At 36.6% G+C, this 26344-nt stretch overlaps 1 protein-coding gene across 4 annotated transcripts in view; it reads left to right on the plus strand.

Annotated features, from left to right (window-relative positions):
* Positions 1-26344, plus strand: part of Tsp26A (Tetraspanin 26A) — a 212443-nt gene that overhangs the window by 163752 nt on the left and 22347 nt on the right. The window contains exons 8-9 of one of the 4 annotated variants that reach the window (XM_081729457.1): positions 5797-5907; positions 7508-7624. In XM_081729457.1, coding sequence (XP_081585583.1) covers positions 5797-5907; positions 7508-7624 — 228 coding nt within the window. Of the gene's footprint in view, positions 1-5748; positions 5908-7507; positions 7625-26344 lie in introns of all 4 variants that reach the window. The other 3 variants (XM_081729453.1, XM_081729455.1, XM_081729454.1) reach the window with 3 other exon arrangements.

The raw sequence follows: 26344 nt of genomic DNA on the forward strand, positions 1-26344 counted from the left end.
GAACAGTGTCTTGCCGCAGCAGAGTGTCTACGAATGTACTAAAAAATTCAGAAATGGTCGTACAAATGTTAACACACGAGGTAGTTGTCGTAGATCGTAGTCTGTCTCCTTCTCGTGCGTAACAGTTGTGCGACCATTTTTGACATTTTCATGTATTTCATGAATGAATTGCGGCCCCTGATACGGGTACACCTTCCGACTACAAATACCGGATCACTGCTTGTTGTTCCTCATTGGTGCAAACATCTAATGAAGCGGTTATGATCTATCCGCAACAAAAGGAAGACAAATGAAGGAATTAGGATCAAACTTTCATAGCATGACCACAAGAGCATAACAATAAAATAAACGAGAACAAAAGTCAGTATGAACAATGTAATAAAAGTTACAGTTACATTGAGGATAATTTTTGACTCACCCTCGTAGAGTTGCCTTGACTTTTTTTTTATTTTTTTACTTTATATCTTTTATTTTTGCCAATTCTTTATCCAAGTTTCTTCTTTCTTTAGCATTCTTTCATCTTTGTATCTCGCTTCTTTAATTTTTACCAGTGTTTTGTACTCAGCTGTTACGTCTATATGTTTCCACAGTAATTTTCTAGGACTGTGTCTTCTTCTAACGTTTTCTTCACTCTTTCTGGATATTCTTCCTGTGCTTCTATCTGAATACATATTCTTCCGTTACGACATTCAGACACAAGATGCACTGTTGCTGACAGTGATCCAAAACCCATCTTTTTCTCGAATAATCTTTTCGTTTTTTTCCGATAACGAGACGTTTCTAAGCTTAAGCTCTGTCAATGTGCATTGTAGTGCAAACGTTGAGAATAAAGTAAATTTTATATTTTAGTCTTCATTCTTTTTCAAGTCGATTATCACCAAGTATAGGAAAGTTTATTTTTAATTATGATTTTTAAGAAATAAATGGAAAAAGTTAGTACTTTATGTCAAATTAATGAATAAATTTAATTAAAGTTTCTATTAACTGTAGCTATTTGTTTCGTCTTCATATTGCAGTGCAACCAAAGTGTGGTGAGGTGTGCAGAGATGTAACTTTGTTCACATAAAGGTGCCATGTTAGATTTTTTATTTTACCTCACATATATTGGTGATGTTTTATAAATAATTCCACTTTCGTATAGCTGTATTAAGTACTGCGAGTACATATATATTTTTCCCATCTATACATTAACTGATTAATTTCTTATCGTTGGGTGAATCGTAATGTAAGCACACTCCAAAAAGTTTCTTGTTGTACCAAGTTGTACAGTCCGCAGCAAAAAACCTGCAACATAAGCATGTAAGTTTATTGTGAAACGACGAAGTCTCTTGCTCCAAAATAAGTGTGCACGGGAGGACGCCGAGGTTTATCCTGGCGTGATTAATGCCACTTAGACGTTATGTTGATTTCATGCGCTGTTAGGCATAGTTTCACAATAAACTTACATGCTCATGTTGCAGGCTTTTTGTTGCGGTCTGTACAATAAATTTTGTCGCGCGATACGAAATGGTGCTAGTAGGTTCGTCATTGTATGTTCTACAGATGGCACGAATTTGTGATGAACACGCGTGAAGTTCCATGTAGATCCATCAACTCATTCGTATCGCTACAGCTAGACAAAGTAGACATGTTTTTAACAATGGACAAAATTGAACATTGTGATAAAATTTCTAGTTTTGGAAGATATAGCTCAAAAACAAATCCATGAACGATTGGTAGAAGTGTATAAGGACTCTTCATCACCACTGAGAACAGTAGAAAGATAGGTTTCTGAGTTCAAACGTGGTCGGACAAGTCTTGAAGCGATCCACGTCCAAAAAGTGCATCAACACCAGAAATCATAGCAAAAATACAATATATGGGTTTGGAAGGTCATCGAGTCACAGAGAGAAATTTAGTAGAAGCCCTAGACATCTCATTAGACAGTGTGAGACATATTTTGGCTGACGTTTTGGGTTTCAAAAAACTGTGTGCAAAATGGGTGCCGTATTCACTAACAATGGAACAAAAACATGCGAATGCGCCTTTCGCAGCAACATTTGGAGCATTTTCGAAAGGATAAAAAGGATTCTGTACGTCATTTCGTTACAATGGATAAGACGTGGGTCTATCACCATGATCTTGAATCAAAAGTAGAGGCTAAGGAGTAGTGTGAACCCGGTACTTCGGCTCCGAAGCGAGTGAGAGTCCAGAAATCGGCGAAAAGAGTGTTAGTATGGGTGTTTTGGGTTTCAAAAGAAATTTTGTTCTTGGATTATGTGCAAACATGTCAAACAGTCAACGCAGATTATTATTATAAACTTTTGGACCACCTGGATGTCAAACGACGTGAGAAAAGACCAGGTTTACAGAAAAAATTCCTTTATCATCACGACAACGCACCCTGTCACACAGCTCAAACACCATCGCCAAAATCAATAAATTAAAGCAGGAATTGGTGCAACATCCACCCTTTTCGCCGAATTTAGCTCTCTCCGACTTCTGGTTGTTTTCACATCTCAAGAAATTCCTGCGTGGAAAACGATTTGCAACGAATGCTGAGGTCATACCAGCCTTGGACGCGTATTTCGATAGTGTTCCGGAGTCTCACTTCAGTGAGGTCATCCATAAATTGGAAGAGCACTGAAACAAGTGTATTGCAGTCCAGGGAGAGTACATTGACTAATCACAGGTACTGGCAGCCCATATACTAGTGTGTTTCGTATCGAACGACAAAAACTTACTGTACAATCTGGTAATTAGGTTAAATTGAATGGATATTTGAACTACGGGATTTGTAGCTTTGCATTTATTAAAGAATTAAATTCTTTCAAAAATCGCGGACGTTACTGGTGTGTGCTAAAAGTTTGACAAATATATCAGAGTCAAAATGAAATCACGTGGTCCTTTGTGTTGACAAAGTTATATAGAAAACTAACCAAGAAAATAATCCTCTAACAGATGTAACTTAAGGGAGCTGCTACTCTGTTAGAGACCAAGTAAGAATACATGTAAATGCTTAGCAGCAAATATACTTAACATGGTATTTGGCAACGTACAGTAACATTGTTAAGTAGTGGAATTAAGATCCTACTACAGTGAAACCTCCATAAAATGGACATTTTTGTCCTGGCAAATATATATGTATTATGATAAGAGAGAGAATCCTGCCTTTTATGGACACACTCAGATACTAACAGTCTTTTTTTTTTAACCCCCAGTATTTTAGTAATCTCTTCATAACAGACAGGAATCGTTTTTAGCTCATTCGTATTTAGCACAGAAAATGGTATCTGCAATTTGGAAATATGCAGATGGCACGGTGGCTCAGTGGTAGAGCGCTTACCTCTGGTGTGTAGGTCCGTGGTTCGATCCTCGGTCAAGAAAGCTTGTGGTGGATAACATCGTGTCCTTGGATTTTCTCGGGATACTCCCATTTCCCCTACTTTCTCATTCCACCAACTTGCCTTAATCGTCGTCTCCCTTAGCCTAAAGGGCATAAACGTAGAACGTTAAACTGAAAGATTTCATTTCTCTGAAAATTTACTTTGGTGGCTTCACAGCGTTTCACTTCAAGCCGTACATATTTTAATTAGTAGCGTGAGTTATCTTTCGAATGCAATTGAGAACAAAAATAGATATTTTTCAATTATTAGATCACTTTTAACAAAAGAGACACTGACCAAAGCTTAAAACTTTACTTTATTTTAAATTATAATTTGTAACTGTTTCGGATATCTAGCATATCCTTCTTCAGACACGATCGAAATTAATGAAAATACAGACATATATATAAATGTTGTTATAACAGAGTTTAAATTCTTTAACCGTCATATATATATTCATTGTTATAAAAATTTTTTAAATTCTTTTAACAGTCATATATAGAGTCATTGTTGTACTTTTTATTTTTATTTATTTATTTATTTTTCTTATTTACCGAGGCCTTCAGCCCATCCTATAAGTCTTCGTGTTCACTTTCCATTTAATCACTTCCTTTATTTTTGGTTCTTATAAGGGCCTTTTATTTTTATTTTTTTAAAATTTTTATTTATTTATTTTTTTTTCTCTATGTTATTCAAACTTCCTTGCCATGATTCATTAATTGGTAAGCCCCCTGTCCAGTTCATCAGTTTATCTCTTCCTACCTTCTTTATCCAATCCGCTTCTTTCCACTTCCTTATTATCATTCTTTTCTCCATCTCCAATACATTATATTATAATTTAAAATAAAGTAAAGTTTTAAGCTTTGTTCAGTGTCTCTTTTGTTAAAACAATTAATCCAAAGCCATGAATAGTCTTACTATATTAGATCACATTACGTGAAAGCTGGCAGGATTTAATGCTGTTCAGAAAGATTTATTAATAGTGCTAATGAGTGCTTATTGAAGGACAAAGGGTCTTAGAGTCATATATAGGCACATTAAATCAAACTAATGTACTGATTTTTTTTTTTTTTTTCATATCACTATAATAGTAACCTGTCAAACTGTATTCTAGTCAGTTCGATACTACAATGAAGTTACCAACCTTTGACTATTTCCCTAACGAGAAACTAGTACTTCTATTCAACGTCTTATACATATGTCCTTTGCTTTCTTCATTTCTTATCGACTATATCCACCATATTACTAATAAATTCCAAGCATGTTTCTCTCTTCTGGAAAGAGAAGAAAAAGTAGGTTCTTAATTTCAATTAATACAGTGTTATATATTATAATTAGAAACTGGATGTTTAGGCATTAAAAACCTAGAAAATAGGCACTTAAAATGTAAAAGAATAGGCACTAAAATGTAACTCGAAATAATACAGATTTAAAAAATAAAATCAAGTCATAGATAATGTTCAGAGAATATAGAAACATATCTGTTTGTTAATATATTCTTTTACTGTATATATAAAAACGAAGCTTGACATGTATTCCAATATATTTGGTAAATACATTATCTACAGCACTTTATTACAACGCCTAACAGTCCAAATTTTATACATTTATCAGTACACTCAGCAGTCCAAAGTTTTACAGCACTTTACCAGTACAGATAGCAGTCCAAAGTTTTACATTTTATCACTACAAACAACACTTATATTTCTCAGAAGAGGCAGAATCCTTTCTTGAAATACTAAATTATATATTTTCCCCAATAAAGTCTTATTTTGAAGAAAATGCATAGAATAGGCAACATTAGGCACTAGAGCAATTATTTAGGCAGGCATGGACGAAATAGAATAGGCTTAAATTGAAACTATAACCCCCCGTATAAACTTTAAAATCTTATTTTCGATCATATCTTTAATATCAAAGAATAGGCATTTTGTCTAACATCCGATCTCTAGTTATAATAATAGTTAATGCAAATATGAAAGTATAGTTCTATGATACTTCATGTAGACAAGGTCCTAAGCCAAGTTTGACAAAAAAAATTAGAAGAAAATTAATGTCTTTAGTTGCTATATTTGCGTTAATGTTACATGTTAGTATAGTAAACTAATTAAATGTTATATTTTGATAACCTATTTATATGTTTTCTTACAAGAAAGGAAGTGGCATCTGGATGGGTAGAAGACTCCCTTAATATCTTTATAAATTTTATATTGTGTATCTTTAATTAAGTGTAGTAAAATTTAGAAGAAAAAGTACTTTTTTTTACTATGTGTTAAATCACAGCATGGGTGATTGATTGTAAATGCGCCGAAGTGCGTATATGGTTGGGGCTTTTGTTTACAATCAAAATTTTCTATCGATATGGCTACTGATGCTTCTGTAGGTTGCACAGTATGGTGGTGGCTTAACAAAAGTAACTAACTCTCTACAGCCTGGTGAGCGCAACATCTATGAGCGGGGATGCCTAAGAGCGGGGGAGGAATGGATTGAGGCTAACTTGGTGCCCGTAGCTGGTGTAGCGGTAGGGGTGGCAGTGTTGCAGGTAACGTTAATAATGTGTTTTTCTTAATGAACAGCTGTCGACACCGTTGAGTTGTAATTTTAAGTCTTGTATTCAAACGACATACACAAGAAGTTGTAAGCAAAGTCTTTATTTTCGCAAGAATAATTTGAAAATTATTTCGTCGTGGCTAAATGGAAAAGTTTTAAATATTAATAGAAAAATGTTGTGTTTTATAGATATGGAGTAGTTCCAACGATCAGTGCGAGCACACTCATTGGTTGCGGATTTGATTCTCAGTAAAAGCACAAAATTATTGATACACTATAAGACAGTTGTGAAACTACTTGAGTTAACAAGTAAAGAACTTTGAAGGTTGAACATGCGCCTTCTGGCTGTCGAGCCGTTCGTAGTCCAAAAATGTCCAAAATCGGCCCTCGAGCTTTATAATTGAGAGCGAACTCATGTGAGTACAAACTTTATAAGCGGATAATGTGTTAAAGCTTTAGTTCAAGTGAACACGAGCTCCAGTGAGGTTAGCGAGCGCAAACTCGAGCGAATGCAAGTGCCATTGAAAACAATAACTGTAAATCTTATTGAAGATAATGAGCCCAAGTTCGAGCGAGTGCAAGTCTAACCATATAGCCAAGGTAGATAGGATACTTACATGATGGGCGACTACTGCTGGTTTTAGTTAAAGTAAAACACATTACAAGAGAGAGAACTGTAAGTTTTAGAAACATTGAAATTACTGAGCGCTAGACTCATTGAGTACAATGATCCTGAGTCCGAGTGAACCCCAATTCCAAAATGGTATCCGTCATTGCCTGGAACGTCAGGGAATTGGAACATTAAATGCAGAGACGGAAATTGGTTGGATATCTTTGGAGACAAAACTTTTAAAAGATAAAAGAGCTGTATACAGAAAATAATTACAATGCGGAACTTCATAGTACATTCATATTATCAAATATAATACTAATAATTAGGTCGAAAGTTGGGTAGAACATGTTGCGCGGGTCGGAAAAGTGCTTGGATATCTAAGAAACCTTTGGTAAGAGGCTAAGTAGTTTGTCTAATCCGGGAAGATAGAAGCACCTATTCGTGAGTTACAGCCATGGTTGCAACATGTGTAAATGTGCTTTACTTGATGTAATCGTTTTTTAATTCTTAGACATGTGTCATTCGTTAGCATTACTTTACAGTGTGCGGTACATAACGATGGCACAAGAGCTAAAACATTTGTTTCGTGATTCAGTAACTGAAGTGTGCTATAGAAAAGCGTAGACCAATTTAATTTTATTAAATATTAACATAAGTGACGAAGTTCGATGACAACATATATTGTGTCCTTGCTATTATCAGACTATTAAGTACATTGGCACAAGTACGGTGAATAATATATTGAACCAGAGGTTAGGAATGTGGTCCACGTATCGTATATCCTTTGTGATGAAAAGGACTTCAAATTAACAAATAACGTTTTTTGTTTCATAGCTTGTAGTACAGTACGAGCCCCGAAATTGAATATAATGACTGTTTATAACTTCTTGTATCTGTCGTGAAACTGGTGTTGACATGTATTATTATGTATAAGGTTTTATATGTAATTGGTCTGAGGGATAATACTGGCCCATTCCAGAGTTACGATGTCTCCAAAATAATATACGAGAAGGGCTGTCTACAAGCCGGAGAAGAGTGGCTCGAGCGGAATCTACTGGTTGTAGCAGGGGTGGCTGTGGGGACGGCCTTCCTGCAGGTTTGTATTTCTTTTCCAAGAAACATCATCTCCAAATGATTCCCCCTCTCCTTTGGAAAGTAATATTTAGTTCCGCAAAATGTTACATGCCTCTCACCTGCAGCTATGCATCTTTATTATGTGTCATAGAATTGATTGCAGCAAGCTTTATGTTTACTTCGCTCCTTTTGTTGTGCTCTTTTTAAATATATTTCTAAGTAATAGATTTGTCCCTGGACACCAGTTTCCAACAAAAGTTTTGCAAAGTTAGAAATTTTTACACAAATACAAACATTTCTTATAGCAGCCTAATTACTTCTTGAGCGTAGGGAACACATTTGCAATAATTATAATCAAATATAATAATAATACAGTGAGTCACTTCTGTTGTTCCTTTACTGCTTTTTTTTAATCCTATATTTCAATTACTTTGAAGGCCAATTTTCGTCACGGCAGAAACGTTCAATTATTTTTCTATGTAGATTTTCATATCGTTCTTACAATTAACATGGGAACGTTGTAAATATATTAGCGTTTATATACGAGGTATCCACAACTAGCTGAGGTATTAACTAAAAGATAAATAATTGGTTGTGGATACCTTGTAAAGGAGGCTAAAATTTTATATACAACGTACCAGTGTTAGTTGCAACAACTATGCAAACATCTGCATAGAAAAATAATTTAAGTTTTCTGCCATGGCGAAAATTGACTGGAATTGAATATTGAAAAAAAAAAAAAAAAACGCAGTGAAGGAACATTATAGGCGAGTCATTATATTATTATTCTTGTTATTTCTTTTATCTTCTTCACTGTATAAAGAAGGCAAATGTTTTATATCTTATGCGTGGTTTTCATAGAAGGGGACTCAGGGGGAAGGGTGTAAAAGATTTCCACAAGGCAAGAAGAGTGAATACAGCCAGTATGAATTTAAGAGCTTTAAATTAACGTAGGCTGTATAGTTTTCATTATAACGTATTGTTTACGTCAGTTAGCTACTTCTACTCTAGCCAATTGAGAATTGAATAAATTCGGCTAAAGAGATCATTCTGTTTTAGTTTCGTCCGGTAGTTATCAACTGCTGCATGACGTTTACTCCATCTTACGGAATGACGTATGACTTCTAACATTCTAGAATTATGCATCTTTGTTTTCAGTACTAGAAAATGAAATATTGATAACCACCTTTAAAGTCGCTGTTACCTGTGTAAAATGTTAACGAGCTGACTCCATTAAAGAACTCAATCCAGATAATCAGTCTAGTTATCTATTACAAAAACATAATTAAAAAGTTCGCTTAGTTGAAAAGTTATCGTGAGAAGTAACGGATAGACTTAAGTCATCTTTCCCCGTGAAGATGTTAACGGATTGACTCCACTAACGAACTCGGTTGAGATAATCGCTCTAGCTATTTATTGCCCACCTTTACCCGTGCAGATGTTAACGAACTCTGTTGAGATAATCACTCTAGATATTTATTGCCCACCGTTACCCGTGAAGATTAACGAATTGACTCCACTAACGAACTCGGTTGAGATAATCGCTCTAGCTATTTATTGGCCACCATTACCCGTGAAGATGTTAACGGATTGACTCTACTAACGAACTCAATTGAGATAATCGCTCTAGCTATTTATTGCCCACCGTTATCGGTGAAGATGTTAACGGGTTGACTCTACTGACGAACTCGATTGAGATAATCGTTCTAGCTATTTATTGCCCACCATTAGCCATGAAGATGTTAACGGATTGACTCCACTAACGAACTCGATTGAGATAATCGTTCTAGCTATTTATTGCCCACCGTTACCCGTGAAAATGTTAACGGATTGACTCCACTAACGAACTCTGTTGAGATAATCGTTCTAGCTATTTATTGCCTACCATTACCCGTGAAAATGTTAACAGATTTGACTCCACTAACGAACTCGGTTGAGATAATCGTTCTAGCTATTTATTGGCCACCATTACCCGTGAATATGTTAACGGATTGACTCTACTAACGAACTCAATTGAGATAATCGCTCTAGCTATTTATTGCCCACCGTTATCGGTGAAGATGTTAACGGGTTGACTCTACTGACGAACTCGATTGAGATAATCGTTCTAGCTATTTATTGCCTACCATTACCCGTGAAAATGTTAACAGATTTGACTCCACTAACGAACTCGGTTGAGATAATCGTTCTAGCTATTTATTGCCCACCATTACCCGTGAAGGTGTTAACAGATTTGACTCCACTAACGAACTCTGTTGAGATAATCGTTCTAGCTATTTATTGCCTACCATTACCCGTGAAAATGTTAACAGATTTGACTCCACTAACGAACTCTGTTGAGATAATCGTTCTAGCTATTTATTGCCTACCATTACCCGTGAAAATGTTAACAGATTTGACTCCACTAACGAACTCTGTTGAGATAATCGTTCTAGCTATTTATTGCCTACCATTACCCGTGAAAATGTTAACAGATTTGACTCCACTAACGAACTCTGTTGAGATAATCGTTCTAGCTATTTATTGCCTACCATTACCCGTGAAAATGTTAACAGATTTGACTCCACTAACGAACTCTGTTGAGATAATCGTTCTAGCTATTTATTGCCTACCATTACCCGTGAAAATGTTAACAGATTTGACTCCACTAACGAAATCTGTTGAGATAATCGTTCTAGCTATTTATTGCCTACCATTACCCGTGAAAATGTTAACAGATTTGACTCCACTAACGAACTCGGTTGAGATAATCGTTCTAGCTATTTATTGCCTACCATTACCCGTGAAGATGTTAACGGATTGACTCTACTAACGAACTCAATTGAGATAATCGCTCTAGCTATTTATTGCCCACCGTTATCGGTGAAGATGTTAACGGGTTGACTCTACTGACGAACTCTGTTGAGATAATCGTTCTAGCTATTTATTGCCTACCATTACCCGTGAAAATGTTAACAGATTTGACTCCACTAACGAACTCTGTTGAGATAATCGTTCTAGCTATTTATTGCCTACCATTACCCGTGAAAATGTTAACAGATTTGACTCCACTAACGAACTCTGTTGAGATAATCGTTCTAGCTATTTATTGCCTACCATTACCCGTGAAAATGTTAACAGATTTGACTCCACTAACGAACTCTGTTGAGATAATCGTTCTAGCTATTTATTGCCTACCATTACCCGTGAAAATGTTAACAGATTTGACTCCACTAACGAACTCTGTTGAGATAATCGTTCTAGCTATTTATTGCCTACCATTACCCGTGAAAATGTTAACAGATTTGACTCCACTAACGAACTCGGTTGAGATAATCGTTCTAGCTATTTATTGCCTACCATTACCCGTGAAGATGTTAACGGATTGACTCTACTAACGAACTCAATTGAGATAATCGCTCTAGCTATTTATTGCCCACCGTTATCGGTGAAGATGTTAACGGGTTGACTCTACTGACGAACTCGATTGAGATAATCGTTCTAGCTATTTATTGCCCACCATTACCCGTGAAGATGTTAACAGATTTGACTCCACTAACGAACTCTGTTGAGATAATCGTTCTAGCTATTTATTGCCTACCATTACCCGTGAAAATGTTAACAGATTTGACTCCACTAACGAACTCTGTTGAGATAATCGTTCTAGCTATTTATTGCCTACCATTACCCGTGAAAATGTTAACAGATTTGACTCCACTAACGAACTCTGTTGAGATAATCGTTCTAGCTATTTATTGCCTACCATTACCCGTGAAAATGTTAACAGATTTGACTCCACTAACGAACTCTGTTGAGATAATCGTTCTAGCTATTTATTGCCTACCATTACCCGTGAAAATGTTAACAGATTTGACTCCACTAACGAACTCTGTTGAGATAATCGTTCTAGCTATTTATTGCCTACCATTACCCGTGAAAATGTTAACAGATTTGACTCCACTAACGAACTCGGTTGAGATAATCGTTCTAGCTATTTATTGGCCACCATTACCCGTGAAGATGTTAACGGATTGACTCTACTAACGAACTCAATTGAGATAATCGCTCTAGCTATTTATTGCCCACCGTTATCGGTGAAGATGTTAACGGGTTGACTCTACTGACGAACTCGATTGAGATAATCGTTCTAGCTATTTATTGCCCACCATTAGCCATGAAGATGTTAACGGATTGACTCCACTAACGAACTCGATTGAGATAATCGTTCTAGCTATTTATTGCCCACCGTTACCCGTGAAAATGTTAACGGATTGACTCCACTAACGAACTCTGTTGAGATAATCGTTCTAGCTATTTATTGCCTACCATTACCCGTGAAAATGTTAACAGATTTGACTCCACTAACGAACTCGGTTGAGATAATCGTTCTAGCTATTTATTGGCCACCATTACCCGTGAAGATGTTAACGGATTGACTCTACTAACGAACTCAATTGAGATAATCGCTCTAGCTATTTATTGCCCACCGTTATCGGTGAAGATGTTAACGGGTTGACTCTACTGACGAACTCGATTGAGATAATCGTTCTAGCTATTTATTGCCCACCATTAGCCATGAAGATGTTAACGGATTGACTCCACTAACGAACTCGATTGAGATAATCGTTCTAGCTATTTATTGCCCACCGTTACCCGTGAAAATGTTAACGGATTGACTCCACTAACGAACTCTGTTGAGATAATCGTTCTAGCTATTTATTGCCTACCATTACCCGTGAAAATGTTAACAGATTTGACTCCACTAACGAACTCGGTTGAGATAATCGTTCTAGCTATTTATTGAACACCATTACCCGTGAAGATGTTAACGGATTGACTCTACTAACGAACTCAATTGAGATAATCGCTCTAGCTATTTATTGCCCACCGTTATCGGTGAAGATGTTAACGGGTTGACTCTACTGACGAACTCGATTGAGATAATCGTTCTAGCTATTTATTGCCCACCATTAGCCATGAAGATGTTAACGGATTGACTCCACTAACGAACTCGATTGAGATAATCGTTCTAGCTATTTATTGCCCACCGTTACCCGTGAAAATGTTAACGGATTGACTCCACTAACGAACTCTGTTGAGATAATCGTTCTAGCTATTTATTGCCTACCATTACCCGTGAAAATGTTAACAGATTTGACTCCACTAACGAACTCGGTTGAGATAATCGTTCTAGCTATTTATTGCCCACCATTACCCGTGAAGGTGTTAACAGATTTGACTCCACTAACGAACTCTGTTGAGATAATCGTTCTAGCTATTTATTGCCTACCATTACCCGTGAAAATGTTAACAGATTTGACTCCACTAACGAACTCTGTTGAGATAATCGTTCTAGCTATTTATTGCCTACCATTACCCGTGAAAATGTTAACAGATTTGACTCCACTAACGAACTCTGTTGAGATAATCGTTCTAGCTATTTATTGCCTACCATTACCCGTGAAAATGTTAACAGATTTGACTCCACTAACGAACTCTGTTGAGATAATCGTTCTAGCTATTTATTGCCTACCATTACCCGTGAAAATGTTAACAGATTTGACTCCACTAACGAACTCTGTTGAGATAATCGTTCTAGCTATTTATTGCCTACCATTACCCGTGAAAATGTTAACAGATTTGACTCCACTAACGAACTCTGTTGAGATAATCGTTCTAGCTATTTATTGCCTACCATTACCCGTGAAAATGTTAACAGATTTGACTCCACTAACGAACTCGGTTGAGATAATCGTTCTAGCTATTTATTGCCTACCATTACCCGTGAAGATGTTAACGGATTGACTCTACTAACGAACTCAATTGAGATAATCGCTCTAGCTATTTATTGCCCACCGTTATCGGTGAAGATGTTAACGGGTTGACTCTACTGACGAACTCGATTGAGATAATCGTTCTAGCTATTTATTGCCCACCATTACCCGTGAAGATGTTAACAGATTTGACTCCACTAACGAACTCTGTTGAGATAATCGTTCTAGCTATTTATTGCCTACCATTACCCGTGAAAATGTTAACAGATTTGACTCCACTAACGAACTCGGTTGAGATAATCGTTCTAGCTATTTATTGCCCACCATTACCCGTGAAGGTGTTAACGGGTTGACTCCACTAACGAACTCGGTTGAGATAATTGCTGTAACTGACTGTTGCAAAAAATGTCATTCAAAAATTCGCTTTCGTGCAAGAACTATGTTGTGCAGTTATAGTACGGACGGACGAACAGTATAACCTATAAGCCCCACCAGTGTGACCCTAATATCTGCTAGTGCCGGGCTACTTTTGACTCAACTACATATATACGTATGTAGGCCTATAGTACCGCTCAAAAGTTTTCGAACACCCCATATTTTTGTAAGTATCTACTGTGATCCTATTATTTTTGGCACGAGAACTTTACCGCCTTGCATCAGATGTACTCCTGCCTAAAGTATAGAATTTGACGACAGTTGAATCGAGATCTGAGAGTACTGCAGATGTTATGGCAATTATATTTCTTAAAACTGAAGACAAAAAAGGATATTTCATATATATATATATATATATATATATATATATATATATATATATATTACATAGAATAAACAAAACTGTGCAAATCGAGGCAACAAATTAGCTTTGTTGAATGATGTAGATACAGTGGGGAAGTGCATGACAGAAATTTGAAAGAAAAAAAAAAAAAGTAGTTTTCCAAATTTTGTAGGTATATACCTTGTAGATATGCTGGCTTTAGAAAAGCTAAAAACGCCATTCTTTGAAAAACGTGTACGACGTTCAATATACATCGTTCTCTGCTCAATTGTCGCTCAGTGGAAACGTATATGTAATGCTCGTCTTGAATATTTCAACGAGCAACAATGGAGCATACGAAACCATCGTAAACACTTTTCGAAGTACGGTATTTTTGGCATTTTAAATGTTAGTATACCAACAAGCTGTAAGGAACTGCAAAGTTTGGAAAATTATTTTCTCTTTCAAATTTTTGTCACTACATTGACCCTATATGTCTATACTTTCCAAATGAAGCTAATATCTTGCCTCACCTTCCACACTTTGGTTTATAGTATGCAATATCTTTATCAAATTGTCTCTTTTAATTTCAATTTAAAGAATTATAGTTTCACATATCATCTGCAGTACCTTTCAGACCTCGATTCAACTGCCGTCAAATTTGATGCTGTAGGTAGGAGTACCACTGATGCAGGGCGGTAAAATTCTCGTGCCAAAATAATAGGATCACAGTAGATGCTTACAAAAATCGAAAACTTTTGAGCGGTAGTGTGTATATATATATCGGGTCTATGAAAATTTTTGGAAAAAGAGCACGAAAGATACGAGGGGGGACCCAAAAAAAAAACGGGAATTGTGCTGCAGTGGGGAGGGAGAGTGGGGGAACCCATTCTTGTACCAATTGTCCGTTACGATCACGTCACCTGCGTCAGTGTGCGAAGTTGTGTCGCTGTGAGTGCATCGGTTCGCTCTTGAGAGTTTGTTTAGTAAACCAACTTTTTCCAGTTCGGCGAAAACGTGATGGCAGATTATCGAGGCGGCTGTGAAATTTGGTTTCCTGTTGGGGAAATCGGCCGCGGAAACTACTGTAATGCTGAAGACTGCTTATGGGGATGCTGCCCTAAGTAAAACAAGAGTATACGAGTGGTTTGCACGTTTTAAAAATGGAGAACTGTCAATTGAAGACCAACCCCGTTCAGAACGCTCCTCAACGGCAAGAACTGACGAAAACGTCGAAAAAATCAATGCCCTCGTTCGTGAAGACCGTCGCCGAACCATTAATCAACTCTGTGAGATGTCTGAAATATCGTGGAGTTCAATTCAGAGGATTTTATCAGAAGATTTGCACATGAGAAGGGTTGCAGCCAAATTTGTCCCTCGCCTTCTCACAGACGAGCAAAAGGAGCGTCGACTTGAGGCATGTGTTGAACTTCAAAATCAGCTCAAAGAGGACCCTGACTTTTTTGCCAAGGTGATTACTGATGATGAATCGTGGTGCTATTGCTATGACCCCGAATCAAAGCAGCAATCAAGCCAGTGGAGGAGGTTTTGCCACTGTGGAGGAGGTAAAACAAAAATCGCTGGAGGTCATAAAGAAGATCCCGATAAGTGATTTTCAAAACTGTTTTGAACAATGGAAGGATCGTTTCCAGAAATGCGTTGCGGTCCATGGACAATACTTTGAAGGTGATGAAAATTTGGTGTAAAAATATTGAGAAATAAAGAAGTTACGACGAATTTCCCGTTTTTTTTTGGGTCCCCCCCTCGTACGTTAGTGCAGCTGTAATGGTAGAAGCTTCATGAAGCGTATTAAAGTTGTAATTTATTATATTAGTAATCGAAAAGTCGATAACGAAATCAGTTATACTTATTATCAGTGGGGAACATCTCAGTGAGTGCATAACGGTAAATCCTAATAGTTAAGAGCCATGCTAATAGCTGTTGCTATCTGGCTGCCTGATGCCGAAAGATGCCACTAGTATGCAATGTGCACATTTAAAACTGTTGTGTCGGTTTAATTGTAACTTAGAAATTGCATTGTTTTAATTTAATTAATTGAAAATAGGTGAAGCGCCGTAATTAGATTTGAGCAGTAATGTTTGAATCAGCGAACTGAAGGCTTGAGGAAATCAATTGTTAACGTATTTGTCGTTTTCAACCCCCCTAATGAAGGTTTGATTCTAATTCCTTCATTTGTCTTCCTTTTGTCGCAGATAGATCATGGCCGTTTCATTAGAAGTTTGCACCAAAGAGGAACGAACTAGTGATCCGGGTTTTGTGGTGGGAAGGTGTATCCGGAGTCGCAATCCATCAAAGACTTTCGGTACACATACGGAAACAGTGTCTTTCCGCAACGGACTGTCTACGAATGGATTGCAAAATTCAGAAATGGTCGCACAAATGTTACGCACGAGGAAGGAGCCGGACGACCATCTCCGGCCACAAATGACAACAACGTTGATCGTGCATGTGATATGGTTCTGTTAGACAGACAAGTGACTATTGATGAAGTGGCACACCATCTGGCCCCTTGCTACACGTTCCGACCACAAAAACCGGAACACTGCTCGTTGTTCCTCTTTGGTGCAAACTTCTAATGGAGCAGCCATGATCTATCTGCCATAAAAGGAAGACAAATAGAGGAATTAGGATCAAACTTTTCGTAGCATGACCACAACAGAATAACAATAAAATAGGAAAGTGATAGCTACATTGCGGATAATTTTTGACTTACCCTCGTATAGTGAAAAGTGTTTATGGCTCATGTTAAATCGAAGCTCTTAATTCACGCTAGCTGTATCCTGTTCTCTCTTAAAGAATCCATGTAAATTTAAGAAAACCACAGATAAAGATTCTGATTTTCTTATACAGGATTGACACAAATAAAAAAAATTCCGAAAGTAAATTTAAAAAAAGTAAATCAAACTTTGTGGTGAATTCTGTCCTTCCATTAAGGCTAACCTTCAGAACACAGTTATGTATAAATTCTATCTTCAATGACTCTGAATATATTCTACTGCATAAAGCATATCCTCTATTTTATAATTTCCCACTACTTTCCTGCCTTCACAAATTCTAGATTTATTTTGTTTCATCTCTTTTTGAGATATTGTAATTTCCCTACGTGCAGCGTAGTAGTGCGAGACTCCATTACAACTAATTAAAAATTGAAATTATACTCACTAAAGCACCCAAATTGTGACTAAAAATTGACTTGGTTTCAATAATCATTAAAAAAAAAAAAAAAAAAATCAGTTTCTTCTTTCATAGTAAAGACAATTCTAATGTTCTTTGACTCGTCGCTTGGAAAAGTATACACACACACACACACACACACACACACATATATATATATATATATATATATATATATATATATATATATATATATATATATATATACAATAAAAATTTAAAAAAAATATAAGTTCTGTGCAGCGGACCCGAGGGGTGGATTCGATGTATTTTGTTACATAGAATCCAAATTTCGAAACCCCAGGAAGATTGACCATGTCAATTTTGTTTTATGGGCGAAAAACGTATGTACTGTCGTACGTGCCAAAATTCGCTGAAGTTTTTCGCCCATAAAAAAATTGACACGATCAATCGTCTTGCGGTTTCGAAATTTTGATTCTGTGTACCAAAATACCCTGGGGTCAGGATTGGATTAACACATCTGGAGGCCCATGGCTGGAAGAAATATGTGGCTCCTGCTGATTGCACTTAATACGTTTCAGTGAAAGTACAATGGGAAAGTTAAGGGAATGTTTCATATTTTTGATCATATTTTATTTTATGATGATTGTATCTTCATGATCCTTTTTAAAAGCCAGCCAGTTAGAGATTTTGATCAGAGTGGAGGCCTGGGGTTATAACCAGCCTATGCCCCCCCTTAATCCGGCCCTGCATGGGGTCCACTGCACAGAACTTTTTTTTGTGTGTGGGTGGGTGGGTGTGTACGACTGTCTTGCGTGTATTCTCCCTGTGCAAAATCGCTAACGTTCATCGTCTATAAAATAAAATAAAATAAAATGATACGGTCGATTTGTCTTGGGGTTTCGAAATTTCGATCATGCGTATCACAATACATCGAATTCATATCCTGGGGTCCGGTGCACAGAACTTTTTTTTAAATTTTTTTATTTATTTTATTTTTTATTTTATTTTATTTATTTATTTATTTATTTATTTATTTATTCTGTGGCTGTGTTGTTTAGCGAGAACCACTGCTTCCTCATCTACCATTTCTCAAAAACATGTCAGCAACCCACGAGAGTATTAGTAAATATTAGTGCTACTTAAAACGTGGTGTATATACATAAAATACACGCTTGAAGATGATAAGAGATCATTGAAATGCAGCGTCAATTTCCCGCCATGATTTGGGTGCTGCTCCAGTTATAGTATAATTTCAATTTTTTAATTATTAATATGCATCATATCACGTCATAAAGTAATTCCATTTAGTAGTACATCCTTAGAAGCACGCACTGACTAGCTTTTCATCTTGACGAAGCTGTCCCTCCTTCAGTTTGCATCAACAATACCGATATTTTTTCAATCAATACATATTCCCTGCTACACCTTCCGTATATGTATTCTTGTGATACTTCCCTCAGACTTGCTTATTTGTTAGAAAGAGATGGAAAGACATTATCTGCAAACCTCACGTCTGACACTAATTGCACATGACACCCCTAAGCCGATTCCATTCCTTCCATTTCTCACATACCCATCTTTATTTTTATTATTATTTTAGTTTTATTTTTATTTTCATGTCATTTTATTTATTTACTTGTTATTTATAGGTTTTCATTTCTTATTTTTATTATTTTTTATAGTTTATGTACATATGTGGTTACATTTTGTTCGTTTCTGTTATATATGTACAGGGTGTTACAAATATGTGTCACAACATTTTGGGAACATATTCCTCACATCAAAATAAGAAAAAAAGTTCATATAGACCTGTGCTCAAAAGTGTATAGTTTCGGAGTTATAGGGTGCCGAAAACGTGAAGCAAGTGAACTTTAAAAAGTTCATAGCTCCATTACTATGGGACCTATCGTAGCCGGGTCAAGACATCACTGAGGAACTGGTATGTGAACTATCCAAATATCCATGTTTAAGAATGCTCCAGTACTTGCACATCAATTTTTAGAGAGGTAGGTGGAGAGTGATCAAGTACTCTGAAACAACCTCTCTAAAAATGATCGCGCAAGTACCGGAGGTTCTGAAAAATTGATATTTGGATAGTTCACATACCAGTTCCTCAGTGATGTCTTGACCCGGCTACGATAGGTCCCATAGTAATGGAGCTATGAACTTTTTAAAGTTCACTTGCTTCACGTTTTCGGCACCCTATAACTCCGAAACTATACACTTTTGAGCACAGGTCTATATGAACTTTTTTTCTTATTTTGATGTGAGGAATATGTTCCCAAAATATTGAAACAAATTTTTGTAACACCGTGTGTATATCCTCAGTTTTTCTTTCCTTTACCGATTTTACCTTTCCTTCTTTCAATCTACCTCGTGAATTGTTACCTTCTTCCATTAGATTTTCTCTGATTTTAACATGACAACATTATCACGTGACGCAATAAGTCAATATGGCCTTGTACGTGATTTGCTTAAGTTACCGCTCTTGCCTTCCATGTTTCTTTCGTTCTATTTCTAGAGATGAAACTTTTTCGCAAATGCGATATGTGCGAAACTTTAGAAAAATGCGTATATGGTTCAGGAAACATCAGGGGCCGCGGTGGCTCAGTGGTAGAGTGTTCTCTGGTGCTTGGGGTCCCGGGTTCGATCCCAGCCCCCGCCAAGTGAACTTCGTGGTGGACAAACACCGTGTGCGTGGGTTTTTTCGGGGTTATCCCGTTTCCTCCCACTTTCTTCATTCCACCATTTCATTCATTACTCATCATCACCGTCTCCTGTAGCCTAACCGGCATAACCGTGGGACGTAAAACTTTCAAAGATTTCATTTCATTTCATTTCAGGAAACATCAAAGTTTTCGTTTCAGAGTCAGAAATCACGTTTATATTATCGCGAATTTGTGCGAAATTCGGCATTACTTGCGATAAATGCGAATAAAAACGAAAAACTGGAATTATTGCTAATAATAACTAAAAAGCACATTTCCAATATTATTTAACTTAGAAATCGTTGCATTTTACTGAAAACGTGCACGACGCCAAATTAAGTTCTCCAGAAAATCGTAAGCTTGCATGGCGTGATATCACTTTCTGGGATTTGACATTGTTTAAGGAAGTTGACATTGTATCATTGTTAAACAGTTATAAAAGTTAATCACAGGTCTTTTGCTGTCAGCTCGTTACGTTCAATATGGTTGCCAGTCTCGAGTGTTAACGTCGAGAGATTCTTTTCCAAGTATAATATGATTGTTACTGACAGGAGAACAAACTTAAAAAGAAGAATTGGTAATGTCTTGCTGCATGTTATCCTTTAACTAAGGATGAAGTTAGAGGAAGTGTTGAAATTTTTGCATTAATTTCTATTTTTCAGTGAATATATTAGCAAGACTGTGCACCTAATCAAGGTATATCCTCATTTCTGTGTTAGATACATCTTACTACCAAATATATACTGTTTACAAGTACCATATTAAAAAACAACCGCCACATAAATGCGAAAATTGTGATTATGCTACAAAATATCAAAATTGTTGCGAAAAAGTTTCGTCTCTATCTATTTCTTTCCCTTTCTATCGGATGAAGTGTCATCAACAGCACTTATTCACTTTTATTTGTGTTCGTGTTGTAGTGTTAATATTTGATTTCTGGTGCGTGCTTTGATATTGGGTAACCACAAGAGTCCTTTCCATTTTTACCGTATCTATGTTAAATAATTTGTAGGAAGATACAATATAAATACGTAGCAATCAAGACGTCTATTTTTTAAGTTTCAGAGGAAAGGCTTAGAATTTCATAATCAGCAGTGAGGAAAATTGAATGACAGTTTTAATTCGAATTTATGTTGAATAAGCCCATCAGAATATAGCTAAATGCTTCTTCCTTGTTATGTGAATGGCTATAGTTCTGTATTGGAGTACGTACGTATGTATCTCATATCCCATTCGTATTTACATATGTGGTTGACAATTATTTTGTCTGAGGCTGTACCGCTACAAAACAATAAGAATGGGAGCACACTTTCCTAGGCGTTGTACTTGGCGTATTAAGTTGTGGCAATCGAGAACATAGATCGAATGGATAAAGATATTCACTGAACTTCGGCTTTTGTGGTGAAACTATTCGAGGCCGTTAGGATGGCAATTGAAACGATGCATTTTGTGAACTATAGTTTATTTAATTAACTATATCAATTAAGTTATGAATATTGAAATTAACGCGTAAAGCTTATGTCGTTAAATAATAATAATAATAATAATAATAATAGTAATAAATCTATTGTGTCACAACATTTTGGGCTACCGTGGCTCAGTGGTAGAGCGTTCACCTCGGGTGCATGGGCTCCTTGTTGTTCGATCCCAACTCGCACCAAATGAACTTCGTGTTGGACAAATACCGTGTACGTGTTTTTTCTAGGGGTTCTCCCGTTGTTTTCCACTGTCTTCATTTCATTCATTTCTCCTCATCACCGTCTCCTTTAGTCTCGCCGGCATAAACCTTGGACGTAAAACTGAAAGATTTTATTTCATTTTTTCTATATAAATGAAAGTGATTATGTTTGTGACTTACACCTCTTGAACCACGCAACCGATCTCGATCAAATTTTCAACATAGATGGGGTTCGGGCCTGGAGATGTTATTTTTATCGTTTCACTTTGGCGGTGTAACGTAGGGGTGGGGAGGGAGGGAGGTACATAAAAATAAATAAAACTTAATAATTCTTGAAACCGGTCTCGATCAAATTTTCAACATAGATGGGGTTCGGGCCTGGGATGGTTTTTATCATTTCACCTTGACGGTGCACCTTTGGGGAGGTGGAGGGGAAGATATTTAAAAATGATCGAAAGTGACCGATACTATTGTTGAATCCATAGTTTTTGGGTTCATTGAGATGAGCAATGAACTGCCGATGTCGTTTAAATCCAAATTCAGCCTCGCAACTTGAGAGAAGGGGATATATATAAATGATCGAAATTTACCAATATTAGTGTCGAATCTATAGTTTTCGGGAACACTGAGACGAGCAGTGACACTTCCGATGTCGTTTAAATCCAAATTCAGCCCTTTATGTCCAAACTGAAACGTATTCTCCCCCATGCGAAGAACGGATAGTCTGCTAGTATAAAAATAAAAATAAAAGTCACTATGAAAGTTCTCTTGAACTATCCATCCGATCTCTATCAAATTTTCAACATAGATGAGGTTTGGGCCTGGGATGTTTTTTATCATTTCACTTGGACGGTGCAACTTGGGGGAGGGAAAGGGAAGAGATATTTAAAAATGATTGAAAATGACTGATATTAGTGTCGAATCCATAGTTTTCGGGGTCGCTGAGATGAACAGTGACACTTGCGATGCCGTTTAAATCCTAATTCAGCCCCGCAACTTTGGAGAGAGGAATTGAAAATAACCAATATTAGTGCCGAATCCATAATTTTCAGGATCGCTAAGATAAATAGTAACACTTGTGATGTCGTTTAAATCCAAATTCAGCCCTTTATGTTCAAAATGAAACGTATTCTCACTGTGCAAAGAACTGCTAGTACTTAAATATTATTCCGCTAGTACTTAAATAATTATTTACTGCTCTGTAAACTGATATCTCAATACATTCAGTGACTTCGGCCATGTTTGTCAATCAAGTATGAAAGCAGAGTTCGGTTCTCGCTGAGAGTTCATGTGATTCAGATTTCACGTTAAACTGTAGGTCAATGTCTTCGGTACCCCTGATATTTGGAAGGGACGTTAAACGTAAAACACGTACGTAAACAGTTTATCTTCGTCTGGTGTTAGACTGAGCTAAGTTCAAATATTCCGTGAATCCACAGATTAGTTAAATAAAAGTCTTTTATACAGAGTGTTCCAAAATGTATATTGGTATTTTAAGCTTTGTAGTATTATTACATTTAACGGTGCACACATACAGTATTCACAACAACAACAGTATGTACAACAACAGAAACATTAACATGAGCTGGCAGCCTTCTGTGCCTGAACAAAAGATCGTACAACCTGAGCCCGTTAGTTCACAGTGTGCTGACATACCATTTGGCTTGTAACCGTCAGCAATCGACAAGGTGTTTCTGCAGTTCTTGACCCAACTCCGGTCCTTTATATTCTTGTTACTTTCACGCCTACGTTCAGTGGTGTTTTAATTACTTTTATTCCTAGTTTTCTCCTCCGTGAACAAGGTTTCAGGGAAGACCCAAATTATAGAAGTACATAGAATTTTCAGGATTCAGACAGTAATTATTACATCAAGTAATGCCAGCAATGGGAATCGGGAAGTATCCCTCCTTCCTCTACGCAAATACTGCAGATCTTAACATCGCAGTAACCAGAAACAACGCAGCACATAAGTGGGAAACTGTGTCTTCCCATATCTTCCCCATTTAGTATTCTTATTTCCTTCTTTCTTGGATAATCACAGTCCCTATGTTTCCTACCTAGTACTCGTTATTTCCTTTCTTCTTGGACAATTACAATCCCTATGTTCTTGACCTAATATTCGTATTTCCTCCTTTCTTGGCCAATCTCAATCCCTTTCTTCCCTATCCAGTATTCTTTGTTTGTTTCCTGGGCAAGTACCTCCTTTCCTGGTATTCTTATTTTCTTCTTTCTTGAATAATCACAGTCCGTATCTTCCCTATCTAATACCTTTATTTCCTTCTTTCTTAGACAATCAGGTGGAGGGGAGAGCTAACAAGCACAACAGGCAGTTCAAATTTTTTTTTAGTGTTATGAAAAAGAGTGGCCAGTGCTGCCAAGTTTGGAATAAGCTTCTCCATTTTATGTGGCTTCTTAACTCAAATACTCAAAATGACAAAGACTTAAGTGGGGCTTCTTAACGAAATAGTTAGCTCTTCCCCTTTAATCATATTTACTTTTAGTGGTTGATATTAGCGTTAATTGGCTTTACTACTGTATTATAGAAGAAGAAAACATGTTACTTTTTTACAGTGAGTGAACTCATAGAAAGTCTTTGTAAAGTCATTTAGAAAGTTTGAGAAACATCATTTCAGTATGTAATTGGTAATTAAATATTAAGGAATATAAGTATTATAAAGTCACGTTGCTTTTGCATACACATTTCCCGCTTTATAATCTTCTGCAGTTATTAAAATAATTCGAGGATTTTCAGGCAGATTGACATTAAGTTCCTCCCAATGATACCATGAAACCTTACTGTTCCGGAGGTGTTTTTATTTATTTATTTATTTATTTATTTTATTACGCTAATGTACAGACTTGCTATGAAAATGAGCTTAATGGGAAAATCTTCCTTTGAGTTAGTAAGAAAGGTTTAGGATACAATTAATTTCTGTCCTTCAGGAATGCAACACCTGGTCCTGGTCCATTTGACCTTCGATCTTAGTGGGCAGGTGAGAAAGATTGGTAAAATTATATAAATTTATGCATAAAATGTTGATTGACATTTGCAATTAAGTTCGCGACATTTTAGTTCTTGTTAAAATAGTTGTTTAAAAAAAAAAAAAAAAAAAAGTAGATTTTGGAGAACAAAGTATCCTAGAGGATAGGAAGTGCTATGGAATACGGATGACGTGTTGTTGTCACTTGAGAAACGTCATGATAGTTTCATGGGTAGGTGAAAATAATGTATCTATCTTCCTTTTTCACAATACTTCGTATGCTTTGGACTGCTCTGTTCTCCAAGTTTATTTTATTTTTTATTTTATTTACGAGGGCCATTCAGAAAGTAACATTCGATTGGTTGAAAATGAAATACCAAAATAAATAAGAATTTATTATATACATCTGAAAACAACTACTTTGCTCTATATTTCAACATATTTTCCATAAACATTCAAACACTTACCATATCTCTGCACTAGCTTAGAAATTTCGTCAGCATAAAAATCGCCCGCCTGTGCCTTGAACCAGCCTGTGACCACATCTTTAGCTCCTCATCATCACCAAAGCGCTGAGATCCAAGCCACTTCTTCATATACATTATGAAAGCTCTGAGATTGTGAAACGTCAATTTCCCCGAACTTCTCCATCAATTTTCTGAACGAGTTCGCTAGTGACCGCTGATGGCCCGCCACTCTTCTCTTCGTCATGGATGTTTGTTCGTCCACTTTTAAATGAACGAACCCATTCACAAACAACTTCACTCATCACACATAGTCCATACACAGCACAAAGTTCTTGATGAATAGCTGTAGAATATTGTTTTGCCATAAGAAAGCGTATAACAGTTCGCATCTCACACTTAGCAGGGTTTTCCACTGCAGCATACATTTTGAGACGCTACAAAAGTGGAACTAGTGATCAGACAACCTTCACTCTACCACTGCTGGATGCAGACTGATCTACTGCGCACGTCTGCACAAAGATCGTAGCGCTGCGTCCACTACTTCACGCACACTGACCAATCCGAGGTTACTTTCCGAACGCGCCTCGTATTTATTATTAAAAAGAGGTGTTTCAATCCCCTAAATGTGAGGATCTGTAGAAGATAAAACATTCTTTGTAACCAGTAATCTGTAAGTATTAAGAGATTTGTTGAGATCATTATATGCGCGTCCAAATTTTATTTTAGTTATTTATTTATTTTAAAGAATTTCTTTCTTCTCCAAAAAAATATTAGGCTAGCTAGTTTACACCTTCTCTCTAACCAGCGATTTATAGAAATCAGGAGATCTTGAAAGGATCATTGGGTGGACATCACCGTCATGGTGTCATGGTAGAGGTCTGGATGACAAATTTTAAGTTTAGCTTTGCCGTTTTACAATTAATGTGAAGGAAAGGTATAACACAAATTTTCCTGTGAAAGTTTCTAATCGGTCTTTGCTACGTTCACTTCCAAGTTTCTGGATTTTAGTAAATAACTTAATAATGAAGAATATTGAGAGAGCTTCCCAATAATGGAAAAAATTCTCCTTCATTGTTCTTAGCAGTTCCTTATTATAAATGCACACGTCGTTTACTTAACGTTTAATCTCAGATTAATTGTTTAACAGGTTCTTTCCATATATTCCCACCTAATTGTTATGCTGAATAGTAATTAGTGATAGAACAAAAAGAGTGGACTGGACTGAGACTCAACCCCAGG

This window comes from Thermobia domestica, chromosome 10, assembly GCF_964235325.1.
Source record: "Thermobia domestica chromosome 10, izTheDome1.hap1.1, whole genome shotgun sequence".
Classification (NCBI taxonomy): domain Eukaryota; kingdom Metazoa; phylum Arthropoda; class Insecta; order Zygentoma; family Lepismatidae; genus Thermobia; species Thermobia domestica.